This window comes from Corythoichthys intestinalis, chromosome 12 (assembly GCF_030265065.1).
Source record: "Corythoichthys intestinalis isolate RoL2023-P3 chromosome 12, ASM3026506v1, whole genome shotgun sequence".
NCBI lineage: Eukaryota > Metazoa > Chordata > Actinopteri > Syngnathiformes > Syngnathidae > Corythoichthys > Corythoichthys intestinalis.
Window position 1 is genome coordinate 27,382,310 of NC_080406.1, and position 14,336 is coordinate 27,396,645.

General features: G+C 38.3%; 1 protein-coding gene across 6 annotated transcripts in view; it reads right to left on the reverse strand.

Moving 5' to 3' along the window:
• edar (ectodysplasin A receptor) overlaps nucleotides 1-14,336 on the reverse strand; it is a 49,114-nt gene that overhangs the window by 12,717 nt on the left and 22,061 nt on the right. For 5 of the 6 annotated variants that reach the window (XM_057851458.1, XM_057851457.1, XM_057851456.1 and 2 more), the window contains 7 exons: nucleotides 13,678-13,743; nucleotides 11,208-11,327; nucleotides 6,224-6,405; nucleotides 5,178-5,263; nucleotides 3,977-4,054; nucleotides 3,189-3,314; nucleotides 3,031-3,102 (listed from right to left, as the gene is read on the reverse strand). In XM_057851458.1, coding sequence (XP_057707441.1) covers nucleotides 3,031-3,102; nucleotides 3,189-3,314; nucleotides 3,977-4,054; nucleotides 5,178-5,263; nucleotides 6,224-6,405; nucleotides 11,208-11,327; nucleotides 13,678-13,728 — 715 coding nt within the window. In that variant the 5' untranslated portion in view covers nucleotides 13,729-13,743. Of the gene's footprint in view, nucleotides 1-3,030; nucleotides 3,103-3,188; nucleotides 3,315-3,976; nucleotides 4,055-5,177; nucleotides 5,264-6,223; nucleotides 6,406-11,207; nucleotides 11,328-13,677; nucleotides 14,033-14,336 lie in introns of those variants that run through there. The other variant, XM_057851455.1, reaches the window with a different exon arrangement.

The following is a 14,336-nucleotide window of genomic DNA, read 5'->3' on the forward strand; positions in this document are numbered from 1 at the left end:
TGGTGGAAAATAAGTAAATGGTCAGTATCAAAAGTTCATCTCAATACTTTGTTATGTACCCTTTGTTGGCAATAACGGAGACCAAACGTTTTCTGTAACTCTTCACAAGCTTTTCACACACTGTTGCTGGTATTTTGGCCCATTGCTCCATGCAGATCTCCTCGAAAGCAGTGATGTGTTGGGGCTGTCATTGGGCAACACGGACTTTCAACTCCCTCCACAGATTTTCTACAGGGTTGAGATCTGGAGACTGGCTAAGCCACTCCAGGACCTTGAAACGCTTCTTACGAAGCCACTCCTTAGTTGCCCTGGCTGTGTGTTTGGGATCACTGTCATGCTGAAAGACCCAGCCACGTCTCATCTTCAATGCCCTTGCTGATGGAAGGAGATTTTCACTCAAAATCTCTCGATACATGGCCCTATTCATTCTTTCCTTTACACAGATAAGTCGTCCTGGTCCCTTTGCAGAAAAAAAGCCCCAAAGCATGATTTTTCCACCCCCATGCTTCACAGTGGGTATGGTGTTCTTCGGATGCAATTCAGGATTCTTTCTCCTCCAAACACGAGAACCTGTGTTTCTACCAAAAAGTTCTTTTTTGGTTTCATCTGACCATAACATTCTCCCAGTCCTCTTCTGGATCATCCAAATGCTCTCTAGCAAACCGCAGACAGGCCTGGGGGTGTACTTTCTTCAGCAAGGGCACACGTCTGACAGTGCAGGATTTGAGTCCCTGGCGGCGCATTGTGTTACTGATAGTAGCCTTTGTTACTGTGGTCCCAGCTCTCTGTAGGTCATTCACTAGGTCCCCCCGTGTGGTTGTGGGATTTTTGCTCACCGTTCTTGTTATCATTTTGACGCCACGGGGGGAGATCTTGCATGGAGCCCCAGATAGAGGGAGATTATCAGTGATCTTGTATGTCTTCCATTTTCTAATAATTGCAACCACAGCTGATTTCTTTATACCAAGCGTTTTACCTACTGCAGATTCAGTCTTCCCAGCCTGGTGCAGGTCTACAATTTTGTCTCTGGTGTCCTTCGACAGCTCTTTGGTCTTGGCCGTAGTGGAGTTTGGAGTGTGACTGACTGAAGTTGTGGACAGGTGTCTTTATACCGATAATGAGTTAAAACAGGTGCCATTAATACAGGTAACGAGTGGAGCCTCATTAAAAGAAGTTAGACCTCTTTGATAGCCAGAAATCTTGCTTGTTTGTAGGTGACCAAATACTTCTTTTCCACTCTAATTTGGAAATAAATTCTTTAAAAATCAAGCAATGTGATTTCCTTTTTTTCCCCCCACATTCTGTCTCTCATGGTCGAGGTTTACCCATGTTGACAATTACAGGCCTCTCTAATCTTTGCAAGTAGGAGAACTTGCACAATTGGTGGTTGACTAAATACTTATTTGCCCCACTGTAGATCCTCATTTATTTTTATACTTTCAGGCTAAGCTCAGGTATTCTAATTTTTTATGTTCCTTATCCAATTACTTGATTATTCGAACTAACTAGTTCATCGATTAATCGACTACTAAAATAATCGTCAGCTGCAGCCCTTATATATTTACGTATATATATCAGAAAATTGGAATATCCTGTCAGATCAGCAGTCTTCCCCATATCTGAACTCTTCTGAGCCAACCAAAGACTGCCTTTTTAAAGGCTCAGGACCATTTTGCAGTATTTTTTTTAATTACCCATGCACCAAGTGTGTACAAAACTAGATCTTTTCAAAGCTTTTCCAATTTTCTGAGTTTGAGGGTTTGTGGTTTTAATATAACTTAGAACAAAGAACTGCTTGAGTTTGCTATAACAACTGCTTATGTCAATTTGCGTGTAATGGCTCAATAAAATATGGTATATATAATATTCTATAATGTTAAATTATCAAAATAAAACAACTTTTACTTGATACTCTAATTTTTCAGGTAGTACTGTATACAGCCCCTATTGCTGAAGGCACAAGGTAATTTCAAGGCAAGACACATTTCCGATGTGCGCCACAAATCCTACTTTAAAATTCCTTGCTGTCACGCAAGAGATGATGTCAAACATGATAGTGGTTTGAACTGAATTTTCATGTAGTTTTCGAAGCATACTTTTTTCATGTAAGTGTGGTTCTATTGTGAAATTACTTTAAATGTTCCACTGTAAGGATTGGGATAAATACTTAATTTGGGGTTTTAAGTATGAACTGTATCCCTTGTCTAAATCCTCAATTGTAGTGAAGGAAAATTGAATGGATTTTAGAAAAAGTACAGTAAATGAACCATCATTACCAATGTTGCAACATTTTTTTTCCCCCAGGACAATGTGAATCTTGTTTAGCATCATTAAAGCAAAGATGGAAATGGTAATTATAGTCTGTCTTACTGCAATCAGGATGCTGTGTGCACTGTTATTACACAAACATATGATTTTCCGTTTAGTTTGATTCAATTTAAACTGGGTCTGTTATGCATTTTGTAAGCTATTCATTTTTATAAATGGTTATGTGCGATTAAAGTTTACAGAAACAGATGCCAACCTGTTAGTAGTTTATATTGGCGATATACAAATATACTTTGTCATAAAGAAATAAAAAGCACATGGTTGTAAAAAGAATCTTATATGATGTCACAAATGTAATGTTTTCCTCAATTAAAACATAATTGAAGTTGAATTTCTTACACTTTGAAAGAATTAATACTGTAGAATTTTTTAATTTTTTTTTTTTTGTAAAGAAACATACTACATGTATGCGGAGTTTGCTCTACTGTGTAGTTTGTTGTCTTTTCCCGACAAAATACATTTTCAGAACGAAATAAATACTCTTTACTTCAATCAGTTTGAAGCGCTAAATAATTTATATGACTTTTACTAATCGGTAACAAAAAATCTGACTAAAATACAGTTAAACAAGGATCTTAGAAATATAAAGGAACACAGTTGCTTATGTTTCACCAAAATGATTCAAACCATTCTAAGTGTGCATGTAAACATTCCCACCACAGTTACAAGTGTGCATGCGAGTGTTTGTAGTTCCTCTCCTACCAGGGACGTCTTTCTTGTCCTCTTGTTTATTGGTCTGAGCTTCAACTGATTTCACTTGTCCGTTGCAGCATGCTGCAAACAGATGCATACGTTATTGAGTAAAACCACGAAGGCTTAATGGTTGATACCCGCTGTGTGTATGTGTTGTGTGCGCTTACCCTGGCCACTTGGCTTGGCTTTCAGGATGTAAAACATAATGATGAGAACAATGGCGACTGCCATGACAAAAATGGTTGACATGGCGATAATGAGAGCTGTTGCTAGATGACCTTGCCCTGTTGGGTCTGAAACATACAGTGGGGCAAATAAGTATTTAGTCAACCACTAAATGTGCAAATTCTCCCACTTGAAAATATTAGAGAGGCCTGTAATTGTCAACATGGGTAAACCTCAACCATGAGAGACAGAGTGTGGGGGAAAAAAAACAGAAAATCACACCGTTTGATTTTTAAAGAATTTATTTGCAAATCATGGTGGAAAATAAGTATTTGGTCAATACCAAAAGTTCATCTCAATACTTTGTTATGTACCCTTTGTTGGCAATAACTGAGGCCAAACGTTTTCTGTAACTCTTCACAAGCCTTTCACACACTGTTGCTGGTATTTTGGCCCATTCCTCCACGCAGATCTCCTCTAGAGCAGCGATGTTTTGGGACTGTCGTTGGGCAACACCGACTCTGGTATTGACCAAATTCTTATTTTCCACCATGATTTGCAAATAAATTATTTAAAAATCAAACAATGTGATTTTTCCCCCCACATTCTATCTCTCGTGGTTGAGGTTTACCCATGTTGACAATTACAGGCCTCTCTAATATTTTCAAGTGGGAGAACTTGCACAATTAGTGGTTGACTAAATACTTATTTGCCCCACTGTACATGATGACATTGTGTGAGTTCATGATTTAGCTGTTTGTGTTTTCTAAAAGTGTGTGCTTGTATCTACCTTTTTGAAGATGAGGGAAAACAGTGGTGCTCTCAAGCTCTGGCTGAGGTTTTTGTACTGGCTCATTGGACTGCATGCCTAACACAACCAGACACAAAACAGATATAAATCTATACTTGTAATACTGTTAGTGCCATTGCCACATATTTAGCTCAAATTCTCCACTACTAAAGATTTTCCAACATCTTCCTTCATTTCTTTGTAAATAAGAATTTCTTCGTAAACAATCCAGATGCTGAAAATCAGGCCTATTTTATACTAGTTTGAAGTTAAAGGGAACCTCGGATTTAAAGACTTGTAAGCTCTAATAAGCCACAATTGTTCTTTTTCACTAAAATATGTTATTAGAAACGCAGAAAATATTGCCATTGATTTAAAAATCTACAATATTTAGTACATGTTTTGACTTACAAAGGGCGCCATGTTTTAAGCGCGCAATGGACATTTGAGGTGATGATGTAGACCGTCAATGTCACTCGACGAATACAACCGGGTTACTGCAATTCCTTCTACGCGGCGAGACATCTAACACGTGCTCATTGGCTAAAAGTGGCGAGTATTTATTTTTTGTGTTGTTATTGAGTCTTTTACTACCTTTTCAGTGCCTCAAAATTTTGTATTTGCAGAGATTCCTTTTTTATTACAAGGCCACCGTTGACCAAAAGAGATGGTCGTTTGACATGATAACAGGATGAGCATTCATAATATGCTGCGAAAGTACTGGTATAAAGTCATGTCAGGTGTCGAGTCAGTTGTGTAAGGAACTCTCTGGTTTGTCTTACTCAACTAATTTACATGGAAAGTAGCCATAATGTATCATAACAGCCTGAAAATAACATGACACGAAAAATGTCTAGCAAAACATTAGTACAAGTGCTAACGTGCTAATCATCATTTAATTCTGATTGAAGTTTTAATTGTTCAAACACACACGCACACAGAGCAGGGCTGAAAACAGACTAATTTTGAGATTACAAGGCAAGTGTGTGCCTGTACTCTAGGGGTGGGAGAAGTAGTCATGTCTTTGATGTAGAACTCTGCACTAGTGTTTCTAATATATCTTAATTTTGACATGTTGCACAGTTGTTGGGATTGATGAAGTTCTGCCAAAGGAGTGCCCATTTATAGCTGAAATACATCAACTAAAGTTACAGAAACTATTTGGTTAAATGATGGAAATAGAATGAATTTTTCTTCTTACATTCTTTGGTGTTGGGTGGTGCATTCTGGCAGGAATGGCAAACCATCCCATAGATATTTCTGGGTCTATTGTCCAGCATGTAATACCTGCAAGAAATACAAGAGTTAAAATAGGGTAATGTAATAGTAATAATGTAATCTAAATTGAAGGCACCAGGTAATGCTAACGTGTGAAGAATATGTTTTGTAGACACAGTTGAGTACGGTATGTTAAAAACTGGGGGAGTAAAAAACACAACCCTAAAGACCCGACAGATGATAAAATGTAGCCTGCAGACACTAAACATGGCTTGCAATAGTTTGGAGTTGAAACTGAAGCTAAGGAGATGATATGGAGTCTGTAAATGAATGTCTCTGAATTAAACCAATAATCTTAGGTCAATTAAAGGTATATGTCAGAATAGGAATAATAGTTTTTAATGTTCAACCTAAAGATAAATAAAAACAAATTTTAATTTGTTCCCTTTCAATGGGAGTCTAACAGCACTTAAATGTTACAAAAACGAATCAGTACTATAAAACACAGAAGTAAATCAACTTCAGAATGGTTTCAGAAGAACAAAATACACGTTCTGGAGTGGCCAAGTCAAAGTCCAGACTTGAACCCCATTGAGATGTTGTGACATGACCTAAAGACAGCGATTCATGCCAGACATCCCAGGAATCTGACTGAACTACAGCAGTTTTCTCGAGAAGAATGGGCCTTGTTGAAGTTATTGCTGCCAAAGGTTGGGGGGGGGCACAAAATATTAAATGTGATGGTTCACTTACTTATTTTTCCCCCTTCTGTCATTGTTTGCATACTATTTTCATTAAAATATGAAAACCTAGAAATGTTTGGCTGGTTTTAGTTAAGGCAGACACTGTTTTTTCATCTGTGTGATTTTGACAAAGATCAGATCACATTTGATGGTGATTTTATCCAGAACTGTGAGAAATTCCAAAAGGTTCAGATACTTTTTCATACCACTGTAGTCTCATACTCACTAATTGTATTATCTTACATAAAGTTGTTATCTTTAAGCTTGTGTTCGTGTGTCACTTTACCCTGGTAAACAAGGTCCGCACTCTGCATCGCTGTCCTGTGTTCCCACCGTACGCACTGTGGCTTTGTAGAGGGCGTCACAGTCTTTGTGCCGTCTGCAGATCTCATATTTACCTTTGGAGTACTTCCCAGGTGGACATGGTAGACAAGAGAAGTCTTCATCCTTCACACCATAGCCACAAGTCTACAACACACACATACTCAATAAGGTAAACATGCAACGATGCCACATTTCCTTTCTGACAACTTGAAACAATTTAAGCCAGCATGAATTTTACTACAGTCCTGATGCACTTGTGAAACTCTTCGTGTAGTAGTTGCATATGGGTATTGCTATATTGCGACATCTTGATCCCAGGGAACTATTTGGTGGTTAGCCTTGCCTAATAGAAAAAAAAGTGTTTGCTGCTATATCCTGGAACGTAAAGCCAACACAAACTTTTTCACACATTTTCGCTATTTACTGTAACTCTAATCCTGACTCTTGAGTATGCTGAGCCCTTGCCTTGGTGTTTGTTGCTGCCATCAAGTGGTGTTTTATCTAACACTCCCTTGTAAACAAATTTTTTTGGCATGCAAATCAAAGCAAAAAACTGACCGAGCTTATAAATTTGAGAACTTTCAAGTTGGTGCAGTCCTTCAACAAGGTACTACTGTACTTGCACTCTGTCTTTTATCTGTCATGTTTCAAACAGGATGTTACTGAAGTCAGCATTGGCCCCTTCAGGCTAGAGTGGATCAGCTCTTGGAGGAAACTCATAAGTCTTCCCTCCCGTTTGACCCTCATAGCTCTAACATAAAGCAGTGTTCGGCCCTCGGCACAGTTCTGTCACTTTATGCTTTCACTATATGCTTTAGATCTTTTTAGGGCATTGACTAGTGATATTGGATATAAGATAAACTTAAATGCATGCATTTTAATGCAAGTTTGTATTCAATGAAAGTTGAGGTGTTACGTCTTAGTCTCAATTAGATATTTTTGTATTTTTCCCTTGCAGTCTTTGTTATCTACTATGATTCCTTTGTTGAATCGACTACAAAGGGATTTTGCATCTATACAGTGGGGCAAATAAGTATTTAGTCAACCACCAATTGTGCAAGTTCTCCTACTTGAAAAGATTAGAGAGGCCTGTAATTGTCAACATAGGTAAACCTCAACCATGAGAGACAGAATGTGGAAAAAAAAAAACAGAAAATCGCAATGTTTGATTTTTAAAGACTTCATTTCCAAATTAGAGTGGAAAATAAGTATTTTGTCACCTGGCTGTCAAAGAGGTCTAACTTCTTCTAACGAGGTCAAAGGAGGCTCCACTCGTTATCTGTATTATTGGCACCTGTTTTAACTCAATATTGGTATAAAAGACACCTGTCCACAACCTCAGTCAGTCACACTCCAAACTTCACTATGGTCAAGACCAAAGAGCTGTGGAAGGACACCAGAGACAAAATTGTAGACCTGCACCAGGCTGGGAAGACAGAATCTGCAATAGGTAAAACGCTTGGTGTAAAGAAATCAACTGTGGGAGCAATTATTAGAAAATGGAAGACATACAAGACCATCTCCCTCGCTCTGGGGCTCCATGCGAGAGCGCACCCCATGGCGTCAAAATGATAACAAGAACGGTGAGCAAAAATCCCTGATCCACACGAGGGGACCTGGTGAATGACCTACAGAGAGCTCGGACCACAGTAACAAAGGCTATTATCAGTAACACAATGCGCCGCCAGGGACTCAAATCCTGCACTGCCAGCCTACCGGCCTAGCCAGTCTCCAGATCTCAACCCCATAGAAAATCTGTTGAGGGAGTTGAAAGTCGGTGTTGCCCAACGACAGCCCCAAAAAATCATTGCTATAGAGGAGATCTGCATGGAGGAATGGGCCAAAATACCAGCGACAGTGTGTGAAAAGCTTGTGAAGAGTTACAGAAAACGTTTGGCCTCCGTTATTGACAACAAAGGGTACATAACAAAGTATTGAGATGAACTTTGATATTGACCAAATACTTATTTTCCACCATGATTTGCAAATAAATTCTTTAAAAAAAAAAAAAAAAAAATTGATTTTCTGGGGGGTTTTCCACATTCTGTCTCTCATGGTTGAGGTTTACCCATGTTGACAATTACAGGCCTCTCTAATGTTTTCAAGTGGGAGAACTTGCACAATTAGTGGTTGACTAAATACTTATTTGCCCCACTGTACCTAATAGTATTCGGTCTGCCGAATGTTACAGAAGAGGTTGGATATGTAAACCAGCTGCATTTACTACTGTATGTTTTTCTTTTAATCAGGTAAAAGGAGGTTTGAACATCTTCATCTTCTCGTGATGTATCGTGTGTGTGCACGCAGATGCTCTCTGAAGTCAGTGTGAGGATGCACCCTGTGGTTAGACCATGATTGAACACACACTTGTGCCCTAACACATGAATTAGAGGCTCTGTGGGGATCAGACACACAGGCGAAAGTGCAGCGGTGACGCTCATATGATTGATTCTCAGTTCTTTCTAATCTTGCTCTCTTCAGCTCGAAACTCACCACATTAGTCAACGAGATAATTGGGATCAGTCAGAGGTGCTCACTAAAGGAATGAGTACAGTGAGAACAGTGTGCTTATTGGATTAAGGTACTAAATGAGGAAGGAAGTTGATAATAGTGTAATTAATTCAGCTTTAAAAGGAAGGATGTTATTGTCTCCTAACGGGCTTTAAAACCTTTGAACAATCTTGAGAGAGCAGACTTGGCAAGTTCACACCACCTTTGAAAATGGCAGATTGCAGTGTGGCCTTTAATACTAATGCGACACTAGCTGAATAGACTACATATATAGTATTCTGGGAGGGTTACAATTTAAAAGTTGAATCGCCTATTGCATTAAAGCAACACTAGGTAACTATTCAACCTTTATAAAACATTTTCATAACGTTTGTGATATGTTGACTGACAACTAGTTGAATGACACATTTTTTATATCTTGAGGTGGTCTGTATCACTTTCACAATCTCTAATTAACTTTGAAGAGGGTAGCAGGATCCCTGCCACACAAAAAAACTACAAATGTGCAAATAAACAAATAACCAAATAAACATTGCCCCAGCTTTCGCTCGCTGGTATGACGCCCCCCCAACTGAACTCGTTAACCGTCATGTGCTTTTGTTTAGCCACAACTGGATTCATTACCTTATTACTATTTATCCTTCACACAGCCGCTGGAAACAGAAATGTCATTTAGCTAGAACTACCAAGGGTGGATCAGTTGATACAAATCACTTTTGTTAGCCGAGAAGGGTCATCTGACCCTAATAAGCATATCTTTTGTGAGCATTGAGGTCCTCATTAGTCATTCCCGTTAACACTCGCAAAACCACAGTGTTTGATTGCTCCATTAGCATCTTGAGTGTTTACAGGGCAGGGCTGCCTTGGCTCAGACAGTGGACCGCTCAGGCAGGCAATCGGGCAGACAACCTTTTTTCATATTCCAAAAGCTGCAGGTTGCCTACAGTACAAAATAAAAAACAAAACAAAAAAAACCTTTTTATGTGGTGACATACAGTATGACACTTTGCCCTTTCCCCTGGTGTTGGAAGTTGTTGCCTGTTTCCTTCTGCGCCTTCTTTGCGTCCACATGAGAGTGAGCCAATTCCTTTGGAAGACCCACCAAGAAGTCCACCCGTCTCTCTTGCCTTCCGGTGCATGCCTGATACTACACATATGCATTCAGTGCTGCCATGTCAATCATATTGTAGAACACGGCAACTGGCCATTTCCGTGTTACTCCGTGCTTGACAAAGCAAGCCCTGGATTGGCAAATATTCAAGATGCTAATTGCAGCTATCCAGAGTGAAACCCCCCTTCACACCTAGGCAGCGACTCCAAAGGAGTGTGTAGGGGGGTTGGTTGATTTCTTGTTTGAGTGGTCTATTGTTTGACAAAGCCCAGTGGTCAGTTTGGTATCGGGGTCATTTGACGCCTTTCTGGTCTTTATAGCCCAAAAGAGCCTGGAACTTCCAGTGTTTAATCCATCTGCCTGCGAGATTGATGTTTGATTGATTGATGATTTTACGACACAGTGGGGGTGTGCGCTGGTCCTCATAGGAAACACAGTCTTCCTTAAGGCAAAACACTACCGCTTTTGTCCATCGGCGTCGCTAAAATCTTTTTTTTTTTTTTTTTTTAACGATCATTACTGAACTGTTTCCATGCATGAAAGTTTTCAATACATTGTATTCTTCCTTTTTTTCCCAAAGTGTATGTCCTCTTGTCTACTATGGTTTACAATTTCCCCTTGATAACAATTTTACCAATAGATCAATAGAGTCCCACATAGCAAGCTACAAATATGATGGTAAACATATTGCCATAAAAAAAAATTATATGGCTTGCATGTATCTATATTAAATATTATTATTTTAAAGAAGTATTTAATGTTAATGAAATTCGTCCTTAATGGCATTTATGTTTCGTTTTAATATGTTTGTTTGTTGATTATAATCTTATTAAAAAAAAGAAAACCACAGAAATTCCTCTACTAGCTTCCTTTCTATCATTTTGTCATAGATTTAGTTATAGGGATTGTTTCTGTCTTAAAAAGGCCCTGTCTCCTAAGCACCCAACTAAGCGTTTTACTTTGGCCTGTGTGGACCAACAGGCAAAGTGTGTCATTTACTTTGACACATACCATCACATCAACATCAGTGAAAGCAAAAAAAAACCCACAGGAATTGTTCATTTAATTTAAGGCACTTTTCACTGAGCAGGATGGTGTGGTGTGTGAACACAATGGGTGGTCCTAGTGCAATACATACATTTGTTATGTTATTCTGTGCATGACATGAATGTTTTACATGACTTGAGATGGAGTGATGTGCATATCAAATTGAATGAATGTTTTACTACTCTCTTTTGGAATGGGATCAAGATGGATTCATGGTTAAAATATTAACCAAACAGATGAAAAGTGACAAGTAGCTGTACTTTAGTGAATCTCTCACCATGTGTGGCTCCTGTCCTGGCTGGCACTGAGGGCATGCCTGGCAGCTGTTATTGCTTGGGTTTAAGAATTCATACTCTCCACAGCTGGAATACTCTGCACTCGCAAACATACAACACACCTACAGAGATGGAGAGATGATACATTACGTGAGGTCTTAAGGAAGGCTTTGCAAGTATGACACTCATGAAATGAGAACTAATACACACACAATTATTGCTGAAAGAACATTTACTCTAAGCATGTATAGTGCTGCACAGTATATGTACTGAAGGTCCAAATCAAGAACTTTGTATAGCTCACAAAAATAATGTAATATTTGTCGAAGTATAAACGACTTCCTATACTTAGTTACACTGCACTGTATTGAGGTGGGTGAATCATAAGCAAGAATTAAGATTTTAGTAACGGCAGAATTATCAGTACGGTTTATGTATCTTGGAATATGAATATATTTTTTTAACAGCTTATATCTTGCAAGCAAATAATAATTGGACTCAAAGATGAACCTAATCTTATATAATCCTTTAAATTGTTAGAACAATTTAAATCTTCACAGGACATTTTTTCATTCTATAAATTATGCATAATGTTGAACGTTGGCCACCCCACTTTTAATTGTGTTTTACAATATACACTGATATGAAAAAGTATCTGAATCTTTTGGAATTTCTCACATTTCTGCATAAAATCACCATCAAATGTGATCTGACCTTTGTCAAAATCACATAGATGAAAAAAACTGTTTTAAGTACATTTATAGGTTTTCATATTTTAATGAGGATAGTATGCAAACAAGAGGCAGAAGGGGAAAAAAAAAAGGGGGAACCATCACATTTACCCCCCCCCCCCCTTTAGCAGCAATAACTTCAACCAGGCCGGAATGTGTATTTTGTTCTTCTGAAACCATTCTGAAGTTGATTTACTTCTGTGTTTTGGATCATTGTCTTGTTGTGGCCCCAGGTTTTCCTGCAAGACATCCTGATAAACTTTTGAATTCATTTTTCCATTAATGATTGCAAGTTGTCCAGGCCCTGAGGCAGAAAACAGCTCCAAATCATGATGCTCCCTCCACCATGCTTCAAGGTGGGGATGAGGTGTTGATGTTGGTGAGCTGTTCCATTTTTCCTCCATACATGACGTCGTGCGTTACTCTCAAACAATTCAACTTTGGTTTTATCAGTCCACAAAATATTTTGGCAAACTTTGCCTTTTTGTGAACAATAAACGAGCAACAATGTTTTTTGTTTTTTTTTTAGACAGCAGTGGCTTCCTCCGTGGAGTCCTCCCATGGACACCATTCTTGGCCATAGTTTTACATATAGTTGAAGTGTGCATAGAGATATTGGACTGTGCCAGTGATTTCTTTAGTAGACACTCTACGTTTCTTTTTTACCTCTCTGAGTATTCTGCGTTGAACTCTTGGCATCATCACAGTGCCAAACTCCATTAGTAGACAACTTCTCTGACTGTCGATTGTTGAGCATCCAGATTTTTAGAGATGGTTTTGTATCCTTTCCCAGCTTTGTACAAATCAACATTGATCGCAGGTCTTCAAACAGCTCTTTTGACCGAGCAATGATGCACATCAGACAATGCCTTTCATCAAGACATTTCTTACCAGGTGTGTGTTTTGTAGTGGGCAGGGTAGCTTTAAACCTCTCATCATTGATTGGGCACATACCTGACTTTAAATATTTGGTAAAAATTGGTTTCAATTTCTCTTTAAGTGTCCTTAGGCAGAGTGTTCACTTACTTATTTTTCCCCCTTCTGTCATTGTTTGCATGCTATCCTCATTAAAATAAGAAAACCTATATATGTTTGGGTGGTTTTAATTAAAGCAGAAACAGTTTTTTCATCTGTGTGATTTTGACAAAAATCAGATCACATTTGATGGTGATTTTATGCAGAAATGTGAGAAATTCCAAAAGGTTTAGATAGTTTTCCATACCACTGTATTGAATCACTGGCTGCCATTGACAGATTCACATTGTTTTCCCTCCGTGTTAAACCCATCACAGTAAGTGAATGTTAAAGTACGGGGTTTCTTTCAGTGCACAGGGGGAAGTTAAGGATAGGCTTTCGTTGCCTTGCTTAAGGGCTACTCATGGTGGCAGGCGAACACTACTTCCTGTAAAGCCCATGGTACAAAAAGTGACATGACTGATAGCCATTCAACTGTCAGGCAGTATTTGGGGTTCAGTAATTAATTTTCATGAGTGGCTTACCATCAGCCACTGTTTTTAACCCAGAGAAGCATACATTATTTTGTATCAAAATATCTTCACTGACACCAGTTATTTAAAAAAAAAAAAAAAAAAAAAAACTTTAAATTATACTGTAAAAATTATATTATAACATTATAATAAATTATATTATCTTATATAAATTATACTTTAAATTGTACTGTTACTGTTTGCAAAAAATGAGAAGACATACAACATGGGAAGTAAAATAAATCAACACTTACCAAAATTGAGGACAGGAAGATGGATTTTGTTGCTTCTTTCCACTGTGGCATCTTTGCTCCCGGTTCCTGGAAGACATTGTAATTGTAGAAATGATAAAAATTCACTTCATGTTTTCTTAATATAAAGATGGTTCGCGGGTGAGTATAAGCAGTACTGCCAATTGTGATACGTAGTGTGTGGCCCAGATGAGTACAATGAAGCACAAGTGTCACATCATTGCCTATAAACATGTAATGATAGTGGCAAAACAGCCTGTGGCATTTCGGCAGCTCATATCTGAAGGAACGCGTCGCCGTTGGCTAACCTCTGTTTGAAACTTTTTTTTTTCCCCTTAAAGAAATAATGAACAAAGAAACAAACAAGCAAACAAAAACTAGCCTGGCTTTTCCGTCCTTGCCTTGTATTGCATTTTACAATATACAGATTATTTCAGACAAATATTGTAATTTGTTGGTCGAGCCTGTTCCATTTCAATTTTAAAAATAACCCCCCCCCCCTTGTCTACATATCTTGCCTGCTTTTCATTTAGTGAAAAAAATGTCAGGATGCCCTAAAAGGCACTATGCGTAATAGGTGAAAAAAAAAAAAGTAAATATTTCCCAGAAGTAGCCGAAATAGCTGCTTTCAAACATTTTTAAGCTTCAATACTATATCATAG